The following is a 19,344-nucleotide window of genomic DNA, read 5'->3' on the forward strand; positions in this document are numbered from 1 at the left end:
AAATTATGTGGCTAAAATGCTGAAATCTGAGCCCTGTACACCAAAGTGTACATGTGCATCCACATAAAGACAAAGAACCAGTTAAATGATTCATTCTTTCATCTAAGACCTATTACATAGATAAATTTGAAACATATTTGCACATGCTTTCCCCCTCCCCCCGCCCCCTACTGTCTTGCTGAGTTGCTGAGGCTGGCTTTGAACCTGTGATCTTCCTGCCTCAGCCTGTTGAGTTACTGAGATTACAGGCATGCACCACTGTGCCTGACTCTGCACATGCATTTTGATTTTTGTACCTCAACCAGTATTTTGGGATCTTAGACAAGGTGTCAGGAAAAATCAGTATGTGTTCAGGACCAAGATTGTTTAAGGGACCAGGAGTATAGCTCAGTGCTTAGCATATGTGAGGCTCTTGGTCTTATCCCCAGAACAATAAAAATTAAATAACCTGTTCATGAGGTAGGAGGAGGAGGGGAAAGATTCCTCAAAGTCTGCTGTTCACCTATGACTTCTGACCTTGCAGAAAGAAGCCCCATGGCCATGTGCAGTAGTAATTGTATACTTATAGTTTTGGTTTTAGAGCTTTGGGGCCTTTCATTTTGTCATTCTGTTTCTGTCACACACAATGACATGCATAACCTGCCTCTATCATCAACCCCTTTGGGGACAAATCATCCCCAGTGGCCCTGGAGGAAAATGCAAGCGCAGAAGTATTACCAAGCACTCCTTTCTGTGTACAAGGGCTACACGGGGAGCAGTACAGTCCAATTCTTGCAAGGTCCTTTTTCCAATGTTCCTCTCCTCTCCACATGAACCCTATTTGGAGAGCAGCACATCAAAGTTTGTGGCAAGTTTGAAGGAACCTAGCTACTAAGTTGCTGAGCTGGTTTTAATTGAAGTGTGAAAAGGAGGTTTTAAGGCAGATACACAACATCCTGTTGTTCGGGCGCTTGTCTCTTTTTTGCACATCTGGCTGAACTGGGAGTCAGGTGGCTGATTTGTGCCTGGCTGTAGCAGCAGCGACAGAGTCCCTTTTACAGTCCTCTGCCTAGGCCCACCCAGAGTCTACCAGGCCATGGATGCAGTGACTGTGTATCATGGGAAAATAAGCAGGGAGACTGGAGAGAAGCTCCTGCTTGCCACGGGGCTGGATGGCAGCTATTTGCTGAGGGACAGCGAGAGTGTCCCAGGCGTGTACTGCTTGTGTGTGCTGTAAGTATGTCGTGACGGTGGCCTGAGCCTGCCAAGGGCACAGGTAGTAGTGGGCTAAAGCCAAGCTCATAGAGGTCTTTTCCAAGGCCTATCTCATGGTCTCAGGAATGCCTCAGGTTTGGCCCAGGGAAATGATCGGTGTGCTTTGGCCTAGGTTCCTCTCTGTGTATTTTGTTACCTGAGCCTCCTGCTCTCCAGACGGGCTTCACCAGGGCTTTTTGTGGTGGGTGTATTACACACCCTTTATAGTTAGAAAACATGGTCCAAAATTTACCTTCACTCTGAGAAAGAACTGGGCTTTCAACTTGTGTTTTGACTTCCAGTAGAAGTCAGAAAGGTAAAACCCTGGGATGATGCCCTGTTTGGATTTGGGGCCACCAGCTTCTGAGCGAAGTAAAGGCCTCTCTCCAGCTTTTCAGCTTTCTATAAATGGGTTTGAAAGTGTTATCTCAAAGGAAGAGCATCAAATTCAGGGAGAAGAGGCAGACTAAGAAATGGAGTCCATTATTTTAAGAATGCAATATGAGTTAAATCAAAATGCTGAGGGGCAGTGTGTGTGTGTGTGTGTGTGTGTGTGTGTGTGTGTGTGTGTATGTAAACTGCCTCTCCAGATCTTCTTACTTTGCTTCCTTTAGAGGAGCTATGTGTGTGTATGGGGGGGCAGGAGCTTTCAGAAACAGGACCCTTCTTGATAAAAGCTAGGACTAACGATAGTTTTGTAAAGAGTGCAGAGGGGAAAACACCTTTGTTATGATTCAGCTTTGTTCTTTGTCTAGGCATGTCTCAGTCTAAGGCCCATTTTCAACCAGATGCACCTACCTCTTTGCTCCAGTGCTCCTGAAGTGGGCAGATCTGAGACCTAATCTTGCACTAGTTAGATGCTAGGCTTGTGACTTCAGCAAATTAATTTCTTAGCCCCTCAGTTTTCTCATCTATTAAGTAGGTACCATATTATAACCTATATCATAGGATTGTAAAGATTAAGTGCCATAATACACATAAGAATGAGCATAGGACTTGAGACATAATAAATGTTTGGTGAATATATTGATATCTTGATATTATTATTATTATATCCTTCTATCTTTAGTTGATTTTACTTTGTTATCGTGGGTGTGTTTCAATGGAAGGACCTAGCACAAGCATTGCTGTCAGTAGGATAAGAATACAGATGAAAACACCAGTCTTGCACCATAGGATTTAGACAGAAATAAAACGAAGAAAAATGCTTGGTAGTCAGTTCAGTATCTGATGATATACAGCAAGATTTTTGAAGTACTTTCTACAGTGAAGAAACTTTCTATATAGAGGATTTTCCTTGTATGTTGGTTTTGAAAAATGGTCAGGCCTTGTTTGTGGTAGTTCTTAGGTCATGCTTAAGTACATTTGCATAAAGTCTTCAAGGTGTACATGTAGATGGGCTTGGATCTTTATGTTTGCTTATATGATTGTTTTCCTTAAGGAGAACCCAAGGAAGGGTGATGAAGGCCAACTATAATTCTTACTTTTTTTTTTTTTTTTTTTTAATCAAAAGAAGATGAAGGAAACCAGGAATGGTGGTGAATGCCTGTAATTACAGCAACTCAGAAGGCTGAGGCAGGTGAATTGCAAGTTTGAGGCCAGCCTCAGAAACTTAGTGAGGCCCTCTTAAAAATAAGAAGAGCTCGGGATGTTACACTGTGGTTAAGGGGCCCTGGGTTCAATACCTGGTGCTTAAAAAAAAAAAAAAAAAAAAAAAAGAAGGAGTGAATGGCTGGCAAAATAGGCTGTTTTAGAGAAGCTGACAAAAGAGGTAATGTGTTCCTCAATCCCTTAACCTAGAGGAAAAGTGAAGGTTCAAAAGAAGCCTGAGCAAGTATGAGCAGGCAAAGGCAGTGTGTGACAAGATAAACCTAAGGCTTCAGCCTCACCGGTCATCAGGCCATTTCTTAAACTCATTAGGCATGGTTCCCACTTAGGGTTTTTGTGCTTATTGTTTCTTCTGCCAAATATACATTTAGTTTAACTGGCTCTTCCCTCTGAGAGAGAGGACTTTCATGACCACCCTATCTAGAATAAGTGCCCTCATCTTGTCACTGTCATACTCTTATTTTTTTCTTCAAGGGGCTTCAAATTGTCTGACATTCACTTGTTTACTTATTTATTGTAGGCCTCCCCTGCAAAAATGTAATCTTCATAAGAGCAGAAACATCATCTCTGGTACCAGAAGCACATTACTAGTACCTAATAGGCGCTCAGCAAATGTTTTTGAATTAAATGAATGAACTGTTAAGGCAAGTTCTAGTCTTTGGGGAAAGAGCTTTGGACTGATATTAGGAGGCTAGGGTGTGGGCCCTGAGGAAGTTACTCAACTTTTCTGGGCCTTAGTTTCCATATTTATAAAACAGGAATAGTAATTTATATCTTAACTTCTGCAAAGGATTGCCATAAGTGACATATCCAAGAGGAGGCCTTTAGTTTTTTGACCATGTAGGACAGAACCACATAAGGAATTAACTTAGGCTGGGAGGAAATTCTCAAACATTCAAGTTTCTACCTAAAGAGAACTCAAGTTCTCCATGAAATCCTCTTTATGAAGGAGCAAAAAATAATAGGGAAGTTGGGAGTTCCTTTACTGTACTTCAGAATGGTAGGCACACAGGGGCATCAAAGTCTAATGGGGCCCAGCAGCTCAGGAGGCTGAAACAGGAGGATTTTGAGTTCAAAGCCAGCCTCGGCAACTTAGGAAGTCCCTAAGCAACTCAGTGAGACCCTGTCTCTAAATAAAATACAAAAAAGGGCTGGGGATATGGTTCAATGTTTAAGTGCCCCTGAGTTCAATCCCCAGTACCAAAAAAAAAAAAAAAAAAAAAAAAAGTCTAATGGGGCTTTATTGCAAAAGCCAGACTGCTACAAAAGGAAGATACAGTGATACAATGCCTTTATCACAGTTTCTCAACTTATTTGAGCTGGCTGTCCCTTTAAATAAACATAAATATTTCCTTCCCCTTTTTTGCGTATGGCACTGTCATTACAAAGTCAAATTTTATTTTTGGAATAAACTGAACTCATTTGAAATCAAAACACTTATGCCTGTGATATACAGTAGAAATAACAATGTAAATGGTGTCATATGTATATGCATGAACAACAAGGTATAGCTCATAAACATGTATTGATTGCAGAGCTTACCCAGAATGCTTTCTCATTCTCTGCTGTTTATTCCCATCTAATCTAGAAAGTTTGGTTGAACTTTACTTTCTGTATTTTTATTGATGAGATACAAATTTCAAATGTCTTTCAAATTGTCATTTGAACTGTACTTTCAAACTATTCTTGCCCCTTTGCCCAGTTCTGAACCCTCCAATCCTGGCTCTCATATGTGGACTTTTTTTTTTTCTCTTCAGTTTTAGAAAATAGAGTCTCTTAAAACACTAAAGAAGTTTTCTACTTATAGGATTGCTCACCTTCATTTTAAATGAGAAGTTTTCCAAGTATTTTCTATAAATAAATCTTGATTTCTGCATAAGTCTGTTAAAATACTTATTTGATGATGGAAAATTTGAAAAACATAGATTAATGGAACTGAGGGAAAATCATCTAAAGTTTATAACCTAATGACAACTGTCATTGAAAATTGAGTTTTCTTCTTTATTTTAATAAGGTAAATTGCAATTCTGAGCATGGATATGTTTTTATGATATTGCATTCTGCAGCATTTCCCACTTAAAATGAAAAAATTCCGCTCATATTTTAAGGCATTATTTTTAATGGCTCCATGATAGTCCAGCTAGGTACTGAACATATTGTGTTTTTATTAACCAGGAACCCATTTTTGGACATTTGAATTATTCACTTTTTAAATTGTAAAATTTATCATGATTAAAATTTGAGAGCATAAGTTTTCCTTGTATTTATGATTATTTCCTTGTGTGATTTTCAGATGTGAAATTTTGAAGTCAGAAAATATGAACAGTTTGGGATTCTTTACATACATATGACCATCAAATAGTTTTTCCTAAGTGTTTTATTCCAGTTTATATACTCACTAATAATAAATGAGAGTGTCTATTTTACTGCACCCTTCCTAAAAATGGGTACCCTTGTTTAAAAATAATTCCCCTTAAAATTTGGTGTCTCATTCTTTATTTTATATTTGCACTCTGTTTTTCACTTTTTAGATTTCTTTGATTAGCAATTGAGTGTCTTTTTATATGATGGTTAAGCAGCTGTATTTCTTCGTTTGTGAATTGGCAGTTTGTGTACTTTTCTTTAACTTACTGTATTTAGGTTCTAGCACAACTTTTCAAACTAAATTATTAAGAAAGTTGCTTAGAAGCTACTTAGAATGCAAGATGCTTATTTTGGGAATCCTATTGGACACCTGGGTACTTATTTGACCAAAAATATAATAAAATTGACTGCTGTTATTCTTAATACAGTATAAATATAAATATCTATACATATATTTATGTATACATATACATTTGTATATATAATATACAATCTATATGTATATATGTATCTATACCTATATCTATGTCTATATACACTTATCCATACATACACATCCTTAATCTATTGCAGATATCCTTTGTCAGTTTGGTGTTTGCTATTACTTTTTTAAAAATATTTTCTTAGTTGTTAACAGGACTTTGTTTTATTTATATGTGGTGCTGACAATCAAACCCAGTGCCTCACACATTCTAGGCAAGCACTCTGCCACTGAGCCACAACCCCAGCCTTGCCATCACTTTTTTGATGCATGAAAATTAACATTTATAGTAACAAAATCTATTACTAATTTTCTTTGTATTTGATTTCTTCCTTTGTTTCATAGCTTAGAAAGTCCTTTCTCAGCTCAGGAGGCTGAAGCTGGAGGATTGCAAGTTCAAACCCAGCCTCAGCAACTTAGTGAGGTCCTAAAAAGGGCCGGGGATGTTGCTCAGTGGTTAAGCACCCTTGGGTTCAATCACTGCTACCCCCCCCCCCAACAAAGTCCTTTCTCCTCCAGAGATGTTGTAAAACTTTTTAGTGTTTGTTTTTCTTTAATTTTTTTTTCCTTTGGTACAGGGGATTGAACCTGGGGATGCTTAAACACTGAGTCACATCCCCAGTCTTTTTTATTTTATTTTTTAAAATTTTGAGACAGGGTCTCACTAAGTTGCTGAGGCTAGCCTTGAATTTAGGATCCTCTTGCCTCAGCCTGCACCTCATCCCCCACATTGTTTGGATTACAGGCATATGCCACCATGTTGGGCTGTTTTAAATTTATGGTTTTCTTAGTTAACTTTTAACTCTGTGGATAAAGGATCTGATTTGATTTTGTTGGCTGATAGCTAGCAATTGTCCCAATATAATTTTATTACTAGAACTTCCATTTTTTCATTGGTTTGTCAGCTTATTTTACCATCTATTAAAAGATTTTGCTATCTATATCTATCTATCTGTTATTTTTTCTGAACTATTTATTTGGCTCAAGTGATCTACTTATTCTTGTACCAATATTACTGTAGTACCATAATGTTTTTATATATTTTTAAAATTATTTGTTATTCTTACCTATTCATTCTTAGAGATGAAATCTAAACTAAGTTTGTTAAATTTTAAAAGTCCTATTAGGATTACATTAACTCATTAATAAATTAAGAAAAAATTCTCATCTTTAAAGGATTTACTCTTCCTTTTCAAATACATGATGTCATTCCATTTCTATTTTTTTTCATTTATAACTATCAATAGAGTTTTGTAGTTTTCTACCTGTAGGTTTTGATCATTTTTGTTAAGTTTATTTGTAGTTATTGTTTTAGTGAATGTGGTAATTTTTATCATAAATGAAATCTATTTCTACTATATTTTAATTTGCATAGGAAAGGTATTTTATATTTTTCTTGTATTAATCCAGTATATTAAAAGCACTTATTAATGAGAATAGTTTTTTAAAATATTTTTAGTTGCAGATGGACACAATACCTTTATTTTATTTATTTTATGTGTTGCTGAGGATTGAACCCAGTGCCTCACATGTGCAAGTCAAGCGCTCTACCATTGAGCTACAGTCCCAGCCCTCACAATTTTTTTGTACTTCATTTTCTTTGGTTTTCTAGGTACATCAAGTTTATTTTCATCGAGGTACATAATTTATTTCCTTCTTATCCTCAGTGTTGATATAGCCATTGGGAAAGTCCTGACTGCCCACTTGGATTGATGGATGGTATAAAGAGGAAAACTAATTTAAAATATTTTATATATTAGCTTGAAAAAACAGCTTACTTTCATGATGAACATCCTTCTGTACATATCTGACTTTGCTACTTGTCTGATGGAAGAGAAAAAAATGCTATTATGATTCTTTAGCCTCATGGACTCATGATAAAATCATTTGACATATGTATCTTTACATAAAAACATAATTATCTTTCTATCTTTTAAGATTTTAAAGGGAGCCAGGCATGGTAATACATGCCTGTAATCCCAGCACTTTGGGAGGCTGAGGTAAGAGGATTGCAAATTTGAGGCCAGCCTCAGCAACTTATTGAGGCCTTAAACAATTTATTGAGGACCTAAGTAACTTAGTGAGACCCTGTCTCAAAATAAAAAGTAAAAAAGGGCCGAGAATGTAGCTCACTGGTCAAGTGCCCCTGAGTTCAATTCTAGTAACAAACAACAACAACAAAAAAGAAGGAGAAGGAGAAGGAGAAGGAGATTAAAATTTAAAGGGATGACCAGGAGCAAAGCACCTATCAAATAACAGAACTGGAGAAGTGGAGGAGGAGCAGTGATGAAAAGAAATTCTAGCTTCTCAGTTATAATACGTAGAAAGGAACAGTGTGGCAAAAAACTTGACATTATAACTTAACTTCATTTAGTGAGAAATTACAACTTAAGTTACATTTAGTTTTTGAATTTTGTTGAATATATATATATATATATATATATATATATATATATATATATAGCCACATCCTCATGATAACTTGGGTTACCAAAATTGGAATTATCTGAGCACAGTTCATTAATGGCAGAGTAAACTTGAAGACCAGCCTAGGATTCACATTTACCCCATATAGACAACCAAAGGGCAATTCCTAGGCAATTAAACCAAATGCTGATTCTGGTTGATAATGTAAATTTGAAGTTGCAAAATTAGTATGAAGATGTCATTATCTTAAGCAAAGGAGGTGTTCTGGGTTGATCTCTTCTGGACTCTTCACCTGGCTTCTCCAGCTCACTTCCTTGCTCTCTCCCTCAGTGCATAGCTCCAGCCCTATGTCCTAGAAAACTCCCTTTCTTTTTGAGAATTATGCTTCTGAAATTTTCTTTTAAGACCCATGTATTAATACATTCCTTCTAATATCATAGTTGCATCATATATTGCCAGTTAAGATCCCAAATCTCCCAGCCAGATCCTCTGAATACGTATCCCAGCTCTGACCCTGACTAGATATTTTACCTTAAGCAGGTTGAACTTATTGTGCCTCAGGCTTCTCATCTATAAAACAAGGGATAGTGATAATAATAGTAGCTATCTCATAGTGTCGTTACAAGGATTATTACATGAGTTCATATGTATGAGGTTCCACCAAATAAATGTTTGCTAATATAAGTAAAATATCTATAAATAATTTCAATACAAAGTTAGACCATCAAAATAAATAAAACTTTAGTGGAAGTTCAGTGGGAAAAGAGAATAATTTATTGTTATGACTTTTCAAAATTGATATTACACAGTTTTACCATTAGTTTTGAAGATGAAAGACTTTTGACTATTCCAGAAATTCAGATTTGCTCTGAACAAAAGAAATTTTGACCATAGGAAATTCATAAACCTCTTGAATCAGAACAGAGTCTCAAAAATAATGGTTCTATATAGGTTGTTATTCCTCTGAATACAAAAGATTTGTTTAAAAAATCAGTCACATGATTGTGCCTTGGATTTTCCATCTACTACTATTACTTTGTATAGACATACACAGTAAGGGAGCTAGCTTGTTTTATTTGCAGTGTCACGAAGAAGTCAGATGTAACTAAACTTTTTCTTTTGTGTAGTTCTTGAAGTGGTAACTAGGAAGGAATTGATGTGGTTTTGTCAGTTCGAAACCAAGATCTGACCCCACACTGACCCATTGAGAAAATAAGAAATAAGTTGAGTGGTTTTCTTCTTCTGCATATCTAATTTGAACACTTTTAAAGGCTTAGGGACAGCTATTGATGAAATAAAGACGAATTTTAATATCAGCAAAGACAGGATAAACACATGCATATTGTCATTAAAATGCAAAATATTAGTTATGAAAATAAAATATTGCTAACAATTTTTTAAAACTCCATGGTTCTCTACCAATTATTCATTTCCTGGATTTTTTGATGATAAATTTTAAATTCCAGACTTACCAGCCAGTCCAAAAAACAGCTTAATGGGGACATAATGTTAAAATTACACTACATTCCCCCCTCTTTGGTACCAGGGATTGAACCCAAGGTTTCTTAACCACTGAGCCACATTCCCACCCCATATATATATTCCTGTTGTAGATGAACACAATACCTTTATTTTATTTTTATGTGGTGTTAAGGATTGAACCCAGTGCCTCATGTATGCTAGGCTCTACCACGGAGCTACAACCCCAATTCATCCCTACCCCTTTTTATATTTTATTTTGAGACAGTGTCTTACTAAGTTGCTTAGGGCCTTGATAAATTGCTGAGGTTGGTTTTTAACTTGCAATCCTCCTGCCTCAGTCTCCTGAGCCACGGGAATTACAAGTGTGCACCCCCTGCACCTGGTTTATACTACATTCTTGATTCATCTGTATTAATAGAGTCAGAATAAAAATAATCCTGGAAGGGATATAATAATTTTTAAAAATAAATTTTATGTTTCTGATTTGTCCTTTGTCAATCTCAAAATTATAATCCTAGGAATTTTTTGTTTAAAAATTTGTTTTAGTTACTTGACCTTATAGGGAGCCAAACACAATGATGCATGTCTATAATCCCAGTGACTCTAGAGGCTGATGCAAGAAGATGGCCAGTTTGAGGGCTCAGAAACTTAGTGAGTTCCTCAGCAATTTAATGTGACCCTGTCTCAAAATAAAAACTTTAAAAGAGCTGTGGATATAGCTCAATGGTAGAGTGCCCCGTACAGTAAATAAATAAATATTACTGTTTTGTACTATAAGCTATAGAAAATAAAACTATAAAATTTGGTTGGGGAAGAAGCAAGTAAATGGTTCAGTAACATGCCTCTATGAAGACTGAAACAATTGACAAAACTTTAGCTTATATTAAAATAAAATTACATTAAAGCATACACTAAGTGATTGTAGGAGAGATGGTATAGAAGTGCCCTGGGTAGATGAAATAGGCCAGTTTGACTTTGGGGAAGTTATCGTCAATATTCCCAGTGAGGCATGGACATTCTCTTTGCACTTTAATCAGGTCTTCTGTGACTTTAATGTTTATACAATTCCCCTGAAAATGTTCAAATACAGATTCTAATTCAGCAAGTCTGGGCTAGGGTCTGAGAGACTACATTTTTCACTAGCTCTAGGTGATGCCAATACTATTACACTAGGTACACAATCTGAGTTTCACTGTTTTAGATCTCTTCCATCCATGACATAATGAAAGTTGGCTGCTGGAGATCCTTGGTCAGTTACTTTAAAATGGAAGTCTTGACTTGCTGGCTTATTTGAGGGGCAAAACAATTTTGTTCATTCAGAAATTTGAGAGATTTGTGGTGGTGGGTGGGGGAGGAAATTGTTAATATTAGATGCATTAATCATGAGAAATTTTGTGTGCCATTGTGACACCAAGTTGTTCAGAGTCTGAAGGAGGTAAGAACTTTTGAAGTGGCACTTAGGTTCCTGCTGCTTAACTGAAAGTGAGATAAGATCAGATTCGTTAGGAAACAATTTTCAAAACAGAGTCATTTATTTTGACTAAATGAGGCTGAATGATGGCAGGAAGATAGATTCATTGTATGTTTTAGAGACCACTTTAGAATGTGGGAAACCAGTTGCTTACCGTTTTACTTGCATTGTTGTTGAGATTTTAAACAAAGTATTTCCATGCCACCCTTCATGTTGCTGAATTTTTTCTATTAATTGCTTCCCATAGGAAAATGGAAGTAAAGACCTATGTTGATTCCCTGCTTTCATCTCCATTTTGCTGCGTGGCTTTAAGAAAGTAACTCAAAGCTTATGTTTCAAATTCAATGGCGAAAAACGATAATTGAATATCTTTACTTGTTCCTTATCTAGGATTTACTAAAATCAGTGGACTGTATGGTAGATTTCAATGGTTACAAACAAAACAAAACAAAAAGACTTTAACAGTGTAATATTTTATATTCATTGAGCATATTATATATGATCTAAATATTCTGGCAAATCTTCATAACAAAAATGAAACATTTCATGTGATAACACAAGCAGTTAAATTGACATTTTGTTCAATGTCAGGAATCAAATGAACCTGATTAGAGTGTTTTAGATGTATTTCTTTGTTCTTTAGGTAATCCTTACTGATTAATATTGGTTAAAGGTACACTCATTTAATCCACATTTTAAAGACTTTTACTTTTAAAGGGAGTTAAGGCAAATGTGGTCATTGACTCAAACATGACCTTGTCTTTGTAATACTTTAGCATCATCTTTTTATAACTTTAAAAACACTGATTTTTAACCAGATTTTAGTGTCTTAACCGAAGATCTCTACTGATTCAAACTTGTGCCAAAGAATAACAAGTAGAGCTGGGCATGGTGGTACATACCTGTAACCCAAGTGGCTTGGGAAGGTGAGGCAAGAGGATTGTGAGTTTGAAGTCAGCCTCAGTAACTTATCGAGGCCCTATTTCAAAATAAAAAAAAAAATAGGCTGGGGATGTGACTTAGTAGTTAAGAGCCCCTGGTTCAATCCCCATGTACCAAAAACAAAACAACCCCCCCCCCAAAAAAAAAAAAACAAAAAATATTTATAAATAACAAGTAGAAAATGTATTAAATAAATCCCTGTTGATTAACATTCAGATTCAAAATTTAAAATAATTCAGTATGAAATTTACTTACTTTTCAATGAATTAAAAATTTACTAGGCAAATTATGAAAAAATGCTCAACACCACTAATCAAAATCAAATGAGATATTACTTCACTCAATAAGAATGGCTGTAATCAAAATGACTAAAGATAACAAGTGATGGCGAGAATGTGGAGAAAAAGCAACACTTGCACATTGTTGATGTGGATATAAATTAGTACAGCCATTATGGAAAAAATTCCTCAGAAATTTAAAAATAGGTAACTGGGTGCTGTGGTGCATGCCTGTAATTCCAGCAGCTCAGGAGGCTGAGGTAGGAAGATCATGAGTTCAAAGCCAGTCTCAGAAACTGCGAGGCACAAAGCAACTCAGTGAGATCCTTTCTTTAAATAAAATACAAAATAGGGCTGGGGATGTGGCTCAGTGGTTGAGTGCCCCTGAGTTCACTCCCCAGTACCTCTCCCCAAAAATTAAAAATAGAAATACTATAGGATCCAGCAATCAAACTACTTGATATCTATCTAAAGAAAATGAAATTAATGTGTTGAAGAGACATCTGCATTCCTGTGTTCATTGCAACATGATTCACAGTAGCCAAGATGGCAAGATAAAGAAAATATAGTACACATATGTATAGAGTACTAGTCATAAAAAGAATGGGATCTTGTCATTTGGGACAACATGGATGGAACTGGAGATTATTATGTTAAGTGAAATAAGCAAGGTACAGCAAGACAAGTACTGCATGATCTCACTCATATAGGAATCTAAAAATGTTGATCTTATAGAGGTTGAAGGTAGAATGGTGGTTACCAGAGACTGGGGAACACGTGTGGGGGAGAGAGAGTGATGGGGGGGGAGGTTGATCAGAGGTTGATCACAGTAAGTTACAATTAGATAGGAGCAAGTTGTGGCCTGCTGTTGCACAGTAGGATGATTATAGATAACAATAATGTGCTGTACTTTTCTAAAAGCTAGAAGAAAGGATTTTGAAAGCTTTTGACATAAAGAAATGCTAAATATTTGAGGAGATATGTTTAACCTGATTTAGGCATTATACAATGTACACATATATCAAATCATCACATTATCCCACTAATGTAATTTATTATTTTAAAACTTTTTTTAGTTGTAGATGAACACAATACTTTTATTTTATTTATTTATTTTTATGTGGTGTTGTTGACTGAACCCAGTGCCTCACACGTGCTAGGCAAGCATTCTACCACTGAGCTACAGCCCCAGCCCAATACACATGAATTTTATGTTCTTATTTGCCAGTTAAAATGAATTTAAATATTAAAAATTTAAAATAAATTCATTAGGCAAATTCAGTAGCATTACCATGTATCCTAAAATAAATTTTTATCTGTTGCAGGAGGGATCAAGAATCCAAGTTCTAGAATCAAATGGACCTGATTCAAGCCCCATTTTTTTTGGAGTACTGGGGATTGAACTCAGGGCCACTCGACCACTGAGCCACATCTCCAGCCCTATTTTGTATTTTATTTAGAGACAGGGTCTCACTGAGTTGCTTAGAACCTTGCTTTTGCTGAGGCTGGCTTTGAACTTCCTGCCTCAGCCTCCTGAGCTGTTGGGATTACAGGCATGCACTGCTGCGCCCAACTGAAGTCCCATCTTTGTTACTTGATCTCTGCCCTGGCTTTAGTTGCTTAACTTTTCAAAATTTCAGTTTCTTTATCTCTAAAATGAATTTCATAATATAAAGCTTATAGAATTTTTGTGGGATCCAAAGGAGATAATGCAATACTATGGACTTGTGTTCTCCCAAATTCATATGTTTAAATTCTTATGCCAATTTGCCTGTATTTTGAGTTAGAAAATCTAGGAGGTAATAAAGATTAAATGAGTTTATAAGGATAGGATATAAGAAGAGGGAAACACACACACTAAGAGGTCATACGAGCACACTGCAAGAAAGCGACTGCCTACAAGCCAAGAAAGTGTCCTCAGAATGAAACCTACCTTGCTGGCACCTTGATGGTAGACTTTCCAGCCTCTACAACTATAAGAAAGAAATTGTTTAAGCCACCTAGTCTATGGTATTTTGTTATGGCATCCAAGCTTACTACCACAGATGTTGGTACTGTGGAATAAGGTGCTGCTGTAACATATACCTAAAAATGTGGAAGTGGCTTTGGAACTAGTTAATGGTTAGAGGCTGGAAGAATTTTTGGGTGCATGCTAGAAAAGCCTATTACCATGTATAGATTTTTGGTATAACTAAAGTTCATTCTGATGAGGTCTTAAATAGAATTGAAGAACATATATTTGGAAACTGGAAGAATGATAGTCTTTGTTATAAACTGGAAAGAACGTGACTGAACTGTATTCTGGTATTTTGTGGAAAATAAAATTGTGAGAAAAGAAATTGGATATTTAGTTGAGGCCTCCCTCTCTCTTTCCTTTCCTTCCTTTCTTCCTTCCTTTCTTCCCTTCTTTCATGCTGGGAAACAAACCCAAGGCTCAAATATGCCAGGCAAGAGCTCTACCACTGAACTACACCCCCAGCTCCCTGAACTGAGATTCCTAACCAAAGTTTTTAAGGGGTGACTTGGTTCCTTCAGCTTGCCAAAGAAGAGAGATGAGTTGAGAAATAAATTGTTAACCAAAAATTAAATACTTAAGGACCTCTGGAGAGTGAAGCCAGGGGCCTATAACCACTGGATCACATCTCTAGCCCTTTTTATTTTTTGAGATAGGGTCTCACTAACTTGCTGAGGCTGACCTCAAACTTAAGATCCTCCTGCCTCAGCCTCCCAAGTACCTGGGATTACAAGTGTGCACCACTGTGCCCAGCTTCTCAGCTTATATTGCAAAACTGGAGGAAAATTGTTCTAAAGAGAATATCAAGGGTGTGACTGTACTCTCTCCTTAAGGAGATTACCCATGACATTAACTATATATCTCAGCAGAATCCATGAATAAGTTTGAACTGAGTAACAGAGATACTGACAGTTTGTAGCAAAGGGAACAAGACAGCAGGGTAGATTTATTTGGCTTCAAACATGCTTTATCTTGCATGAAAAGGAAAGGATTCCATGAAGGCAATTCAGAAGTCACCAGGGCTGTCATTCCCACCACAAACCCAGAGTGCACAGGTGTTGAGAGCCACAGCCGAAGGGGCCCCAGCAAACTTTCAGACTGCCAGCTGATGAGCTGAAGGGGCCCCAGCAAACTTTCAGACTGCCAGCTGATGATTGGCTCACAGCGGCCCCAGCAACATCTAGCTGATTGGCTCCTCTGCGGTGATGCTCATTGGGCTGTTTCCCTGCCCTTTCGGACCACGGAGCTGCTCATTGGGGGACTTTTTTGGCTCCGCCCATGCAACCCTGCCAATCGGCCTCAAGAGCAGGAAGATTGTGGGAGGAAGAGGCTGGGTTGGGGTGTGTGGCTGGTGGGAAGCCGGTGGTGGCAGTTGGGCTCTGAGGGTTTTTTCCTGAGGAGCTGTTTTGTTTGGTGTGTGTGGTTCTAAAAATAAAGTTAGTTTCTTTTGACAAGTGGCTTCTGAATTGTGCCCAGCCAGACTGCGGCATTTGGTGGCTCGCACGGGGAGCGACTGAGGGTAAGTAAACTGCTCGCCCCTGAGGGCAGGGCGAGAGGATGGGTAGCCATTTTCCTCTTTTGTTTTGCTTCACTTTTGTTTTAAGTTGCCTGTCCCTGGAGATGTGTAAGATGGAAGAAAAACCGCTCGCATCTGAGGAACAGATAGGGAGAAAGGACAGGTGGACATTTCAGGAGAATAGAAAGGCTATAATGATTTTCTGTTGTTCCAATTTTGTTTCACTCTGTTTCAGTTTTGTTTGGCGTTATCTTCTTGGGATGTATTATAGTTACAGTAGAAATATTCAAGTAAAAGAGAAGGTCTCTCGAGCTAGTCAGACAGAGGAAAAGATTCAAGTTAAAAAGAAGGTCTCTCGAGCTAGTCAGACAGAGGAAAACATTCAAGTAAAAGAGAAGGCCTCTCAAGGTAGTCAGACAGAGAAAGAAAGTGTAAAGCAGAAAAAGCCATCAGGGGGAAAGTTACAAAGGGAGACTGCTACTAACACCTTTCTATCACCAGAGGGCTTAAGTGTCCAACCGACAGCACCACCTCTACAGGAGCTATCACCAGAGGACGTAAGTGTCCAACTGACAAGGCCACCTCCATATGCTGGGAGACCCCCAACCCCCGCAGTTGATAGTTGGGATCCTGAGACAGGATCTCAAGTATTATCATGTCCTGTATTTGAAGCAGGAGGGCAGCGAATTTACCATACTTTAAATTTCAAAACAGTGAAGCAGCTAAAAGAGGCTGTAACAACCTATGGTCCTCAAGCCCCCTTCACTGTAAGCTTGGTCGAATCCATTACCAACTTGAACATGATGCCAGCAGATTGGGCTAATGTGTGTAAAGCTGTGCTAAATGGAGGACAATACCTGTTATGGAAGGTTGCCAATGAGGAATTTTGCAAGGAGACGGCTAGGCAAAATGCAGCAGCTGGTTATCCTCAGAGAAATCTAGATATGTTGTTAGGAAAGGGACCTTATGAGGATCAGCAACAACAAATTGCATATGATCCTGGTACATATTCACAAATTGCTGTAGATGCAGTTAAGGCATGGAAGACTTTACAAGGACATGGAGGTTTACAAGGTCAATTATCTAAGATAATACAAGGAGCTAATGAATCTTACGCTGAATTTGTAGATAGGCTTATTCAAACAGCTACCAGAGTTTTTGGGAATATAGAACAAGCAATGACATTAATAAAACAACTGGCTTATGACCAAGCGAATTGTTGGTGCAGAGATATCATTAGACCATGGAAACATGAAGATTTAAACACATATATTAAATTATGTAGAGACATTAATGAACAAGAGCAAGTCATGGCAACTGCAGTAAAACAGGCTTTAGATGCCAGAGACATTAATGAACTAGGGCAAATTGTGGCAGCTGCAGTAAAACAGGCTTTAGATGCCAAGCCAAGAACATGCTACAATTGTGAACAAACAGGACATTTTAAAAGGAATTGACCCATAGGAGAAGGGTTTAACAAAACTAGGTATCAAAGGAGTAGAATACCGGGTATTTGCCCATGATGCCGTAGAGGGAGACATTGGGCTAATGAATGCCGTTCTCAAACCACCATAGAGGGTACTCCATTATCAAAAAACGAACAAGGACCAAGTGTTTATCCACGATATCGTGGAGAAAGGCATCTGGCTCCACTGCCAAAAAAATGGACAAGGGGGCCCAATGCTCCGGGGCCCCAAACCACAAATATACGGAGCACTGGAGGAACCCAGCAACCCCATCAGGGTAGTGCCCAGGACACATTGTCCATCAGATCCCTCATCAGACAAACCAGAGGGAGCGCAGGGTTGGACATCTGTGCCTCCGCCAGAGCAGTACTAACTCCAGAGATGGGAGTTCAAATCATTCCCACAGGGGTAAAAGGACCTCTTCCCAAAGGAACAGTAGGCTTATTATTAGGACGCAGCTCTTCTACTCTAAAAGGACTTATGATAAGTCCTGGGGTAATTGATCCTGATTATGAAGGTGAAATAAAAATTATAGCCAGTTCTCCAAAGGGTATATCAGTAATTTCACTAGGAGATAGAATAGCACAGTTACTAATAATACCAAGCCTACATGATAAATTTTCCAGTTGTGCTGTAGAAAGAGGTTCCAAGGGATTAGGCTCCACAGGTGTAGATTGGGCTATGCTGTCTTTAAATTTAGATTCTCACCCCATGCTAAAACTAAATATTCAAGGACATGAATTTAATGGGCTACTGGATACAGGTGCAGACCTTAGCATCATCTCTCGTCAAGAATGGCCAAAACATTGGCCATTACAACAAGCCACTCAAACACTTCGAGGCCTAGGAGTGGCGACTAATCCCCATAGAAGTGCAATGGTATTAGATTGGAAGGATCCTGAAGGATGTGAAGGAACTATACAGCCATATGTATTGGATCATCTTCTTATAAATTTATGGGGACGAGATGTCCTAGATCAATTAGGTTTGACATTAACAAATAACATCAACCAAAATGCACCCACTATTATGACTAGACAAGGTTTTAGGAAAGGAAAAAGATTAGGAAAACAAGAACAAGGTATAGCAGCACCAATACAAATAGATCAAGGAAGAGACAGACATGGGTTGGATTTTCAGAAAGGGCCACTGAGACAATAAAAATTACTTGGAAATCAGAAAGACCAGTATGGGTTCCTCAGTGGCCCCTGACTAAAGATAAAAGCAGTCCATGATCTGGTCAAACAACAATTAGCGGAAGGACATATACAACCTTCTGTATCTCCCCATAATACTCCCATTTTTGTCATCAAAAAGAAATCTGGTAAATGGAGATTATTGCAAGATTTAAGAGCCATTAATAATGAGATGGTTATTATGGGACCTGCTCAATCGGGGATTCCTCAATTGTCTGCTTTGCCAAAAACTTGGTATGTTTTAGTTATAGATATTAAAGATTGTTTTTTTTTTTCAATTCCAATTCATCCTGAGGATAGTCCACATTTTGCATTTACTATCCCTGCACTGAATCATGAAGGTCCTGATCAGAGATATGAATGGAAAGTACTCCCTCAAGGGATGGCTAACAGCCCAACTATGTGTCAAATTTATGTTAACAAAGCAATCCAGCCACTTAGAAATCAAAATCCTGAACTACAAATATTTCACTATATGGATGATGTATTATTAGCACACAAAGCTAAAAACACATTGCTAGACTGTTATGCCACACTTACAAATTTATTAAAAGGTTATAATCTAGGGATAGCAATAGATAAAGTACAATTAAATTTTCCAATTAATTATTTAGGAGTTCTTTTATCCTCAACCATGGTCCGTCCACCAAAAATTCAAATACGAGTAGATCAACTCAAATCACTTAATGACTTTCAAAAGTTATTAGGAGACATAAATTGGATAAGGCCTTATCTAGGCATACCAACAGGAGAGTTGGGACCTTTATTTGATATCCTAAAAGGTCCATCAGATCCAAATTCACCCCGAATGTTAACGCCTGAAGCAAGAAAGGCATTAAAAATCATTGAAACATATATGGAAAATA

General features: G+C 37.6%; 1 protein-coding gene across 3 annotated transcripts in view; it reads left to right on the forward strand.

Moving 5' to 3' along the window:
- Positions 1–1,075: 1,075 nt before the first annotated feature.
- Sh2d1a (SH2 domain containing 1A) overlaps positions 1,076–19,344 on the forward strand; it is a 29,470-nt gene continuing 11,201 nt past the window's right edge. For 2 of the 3 annotated variants that reach the window (XM_077107671.1, XM_077107673.1), the window contains exon 1: positions 1,076–1,212. In XM_077107671.1, coding sequence (XP_076963786.1) covers positions 1,076–1,212 — 137 coding nt within the window. The remainder of the gene's footprint in view (positions 1,213–19,344) is intronic. The other variant, XM_077107672.1, reaches the window with a different exon arrangement.

Source organism: Callospermophilus lateralis, chromosome X (assembly GCF_048772815.1).
Source record: "Callospermophilus lateralis isolate mCalLat2 chromosome X, mCalLat2.hap1, whole genome shotgun sequence".
NCBI classification, from domain to species: domain Eukaryota; kingdom Metazoa; phylum Chordata; class Mammalia; order Rodentia; family Sciuridae; genus Callospermophilus; species Callospermophilus lateralis.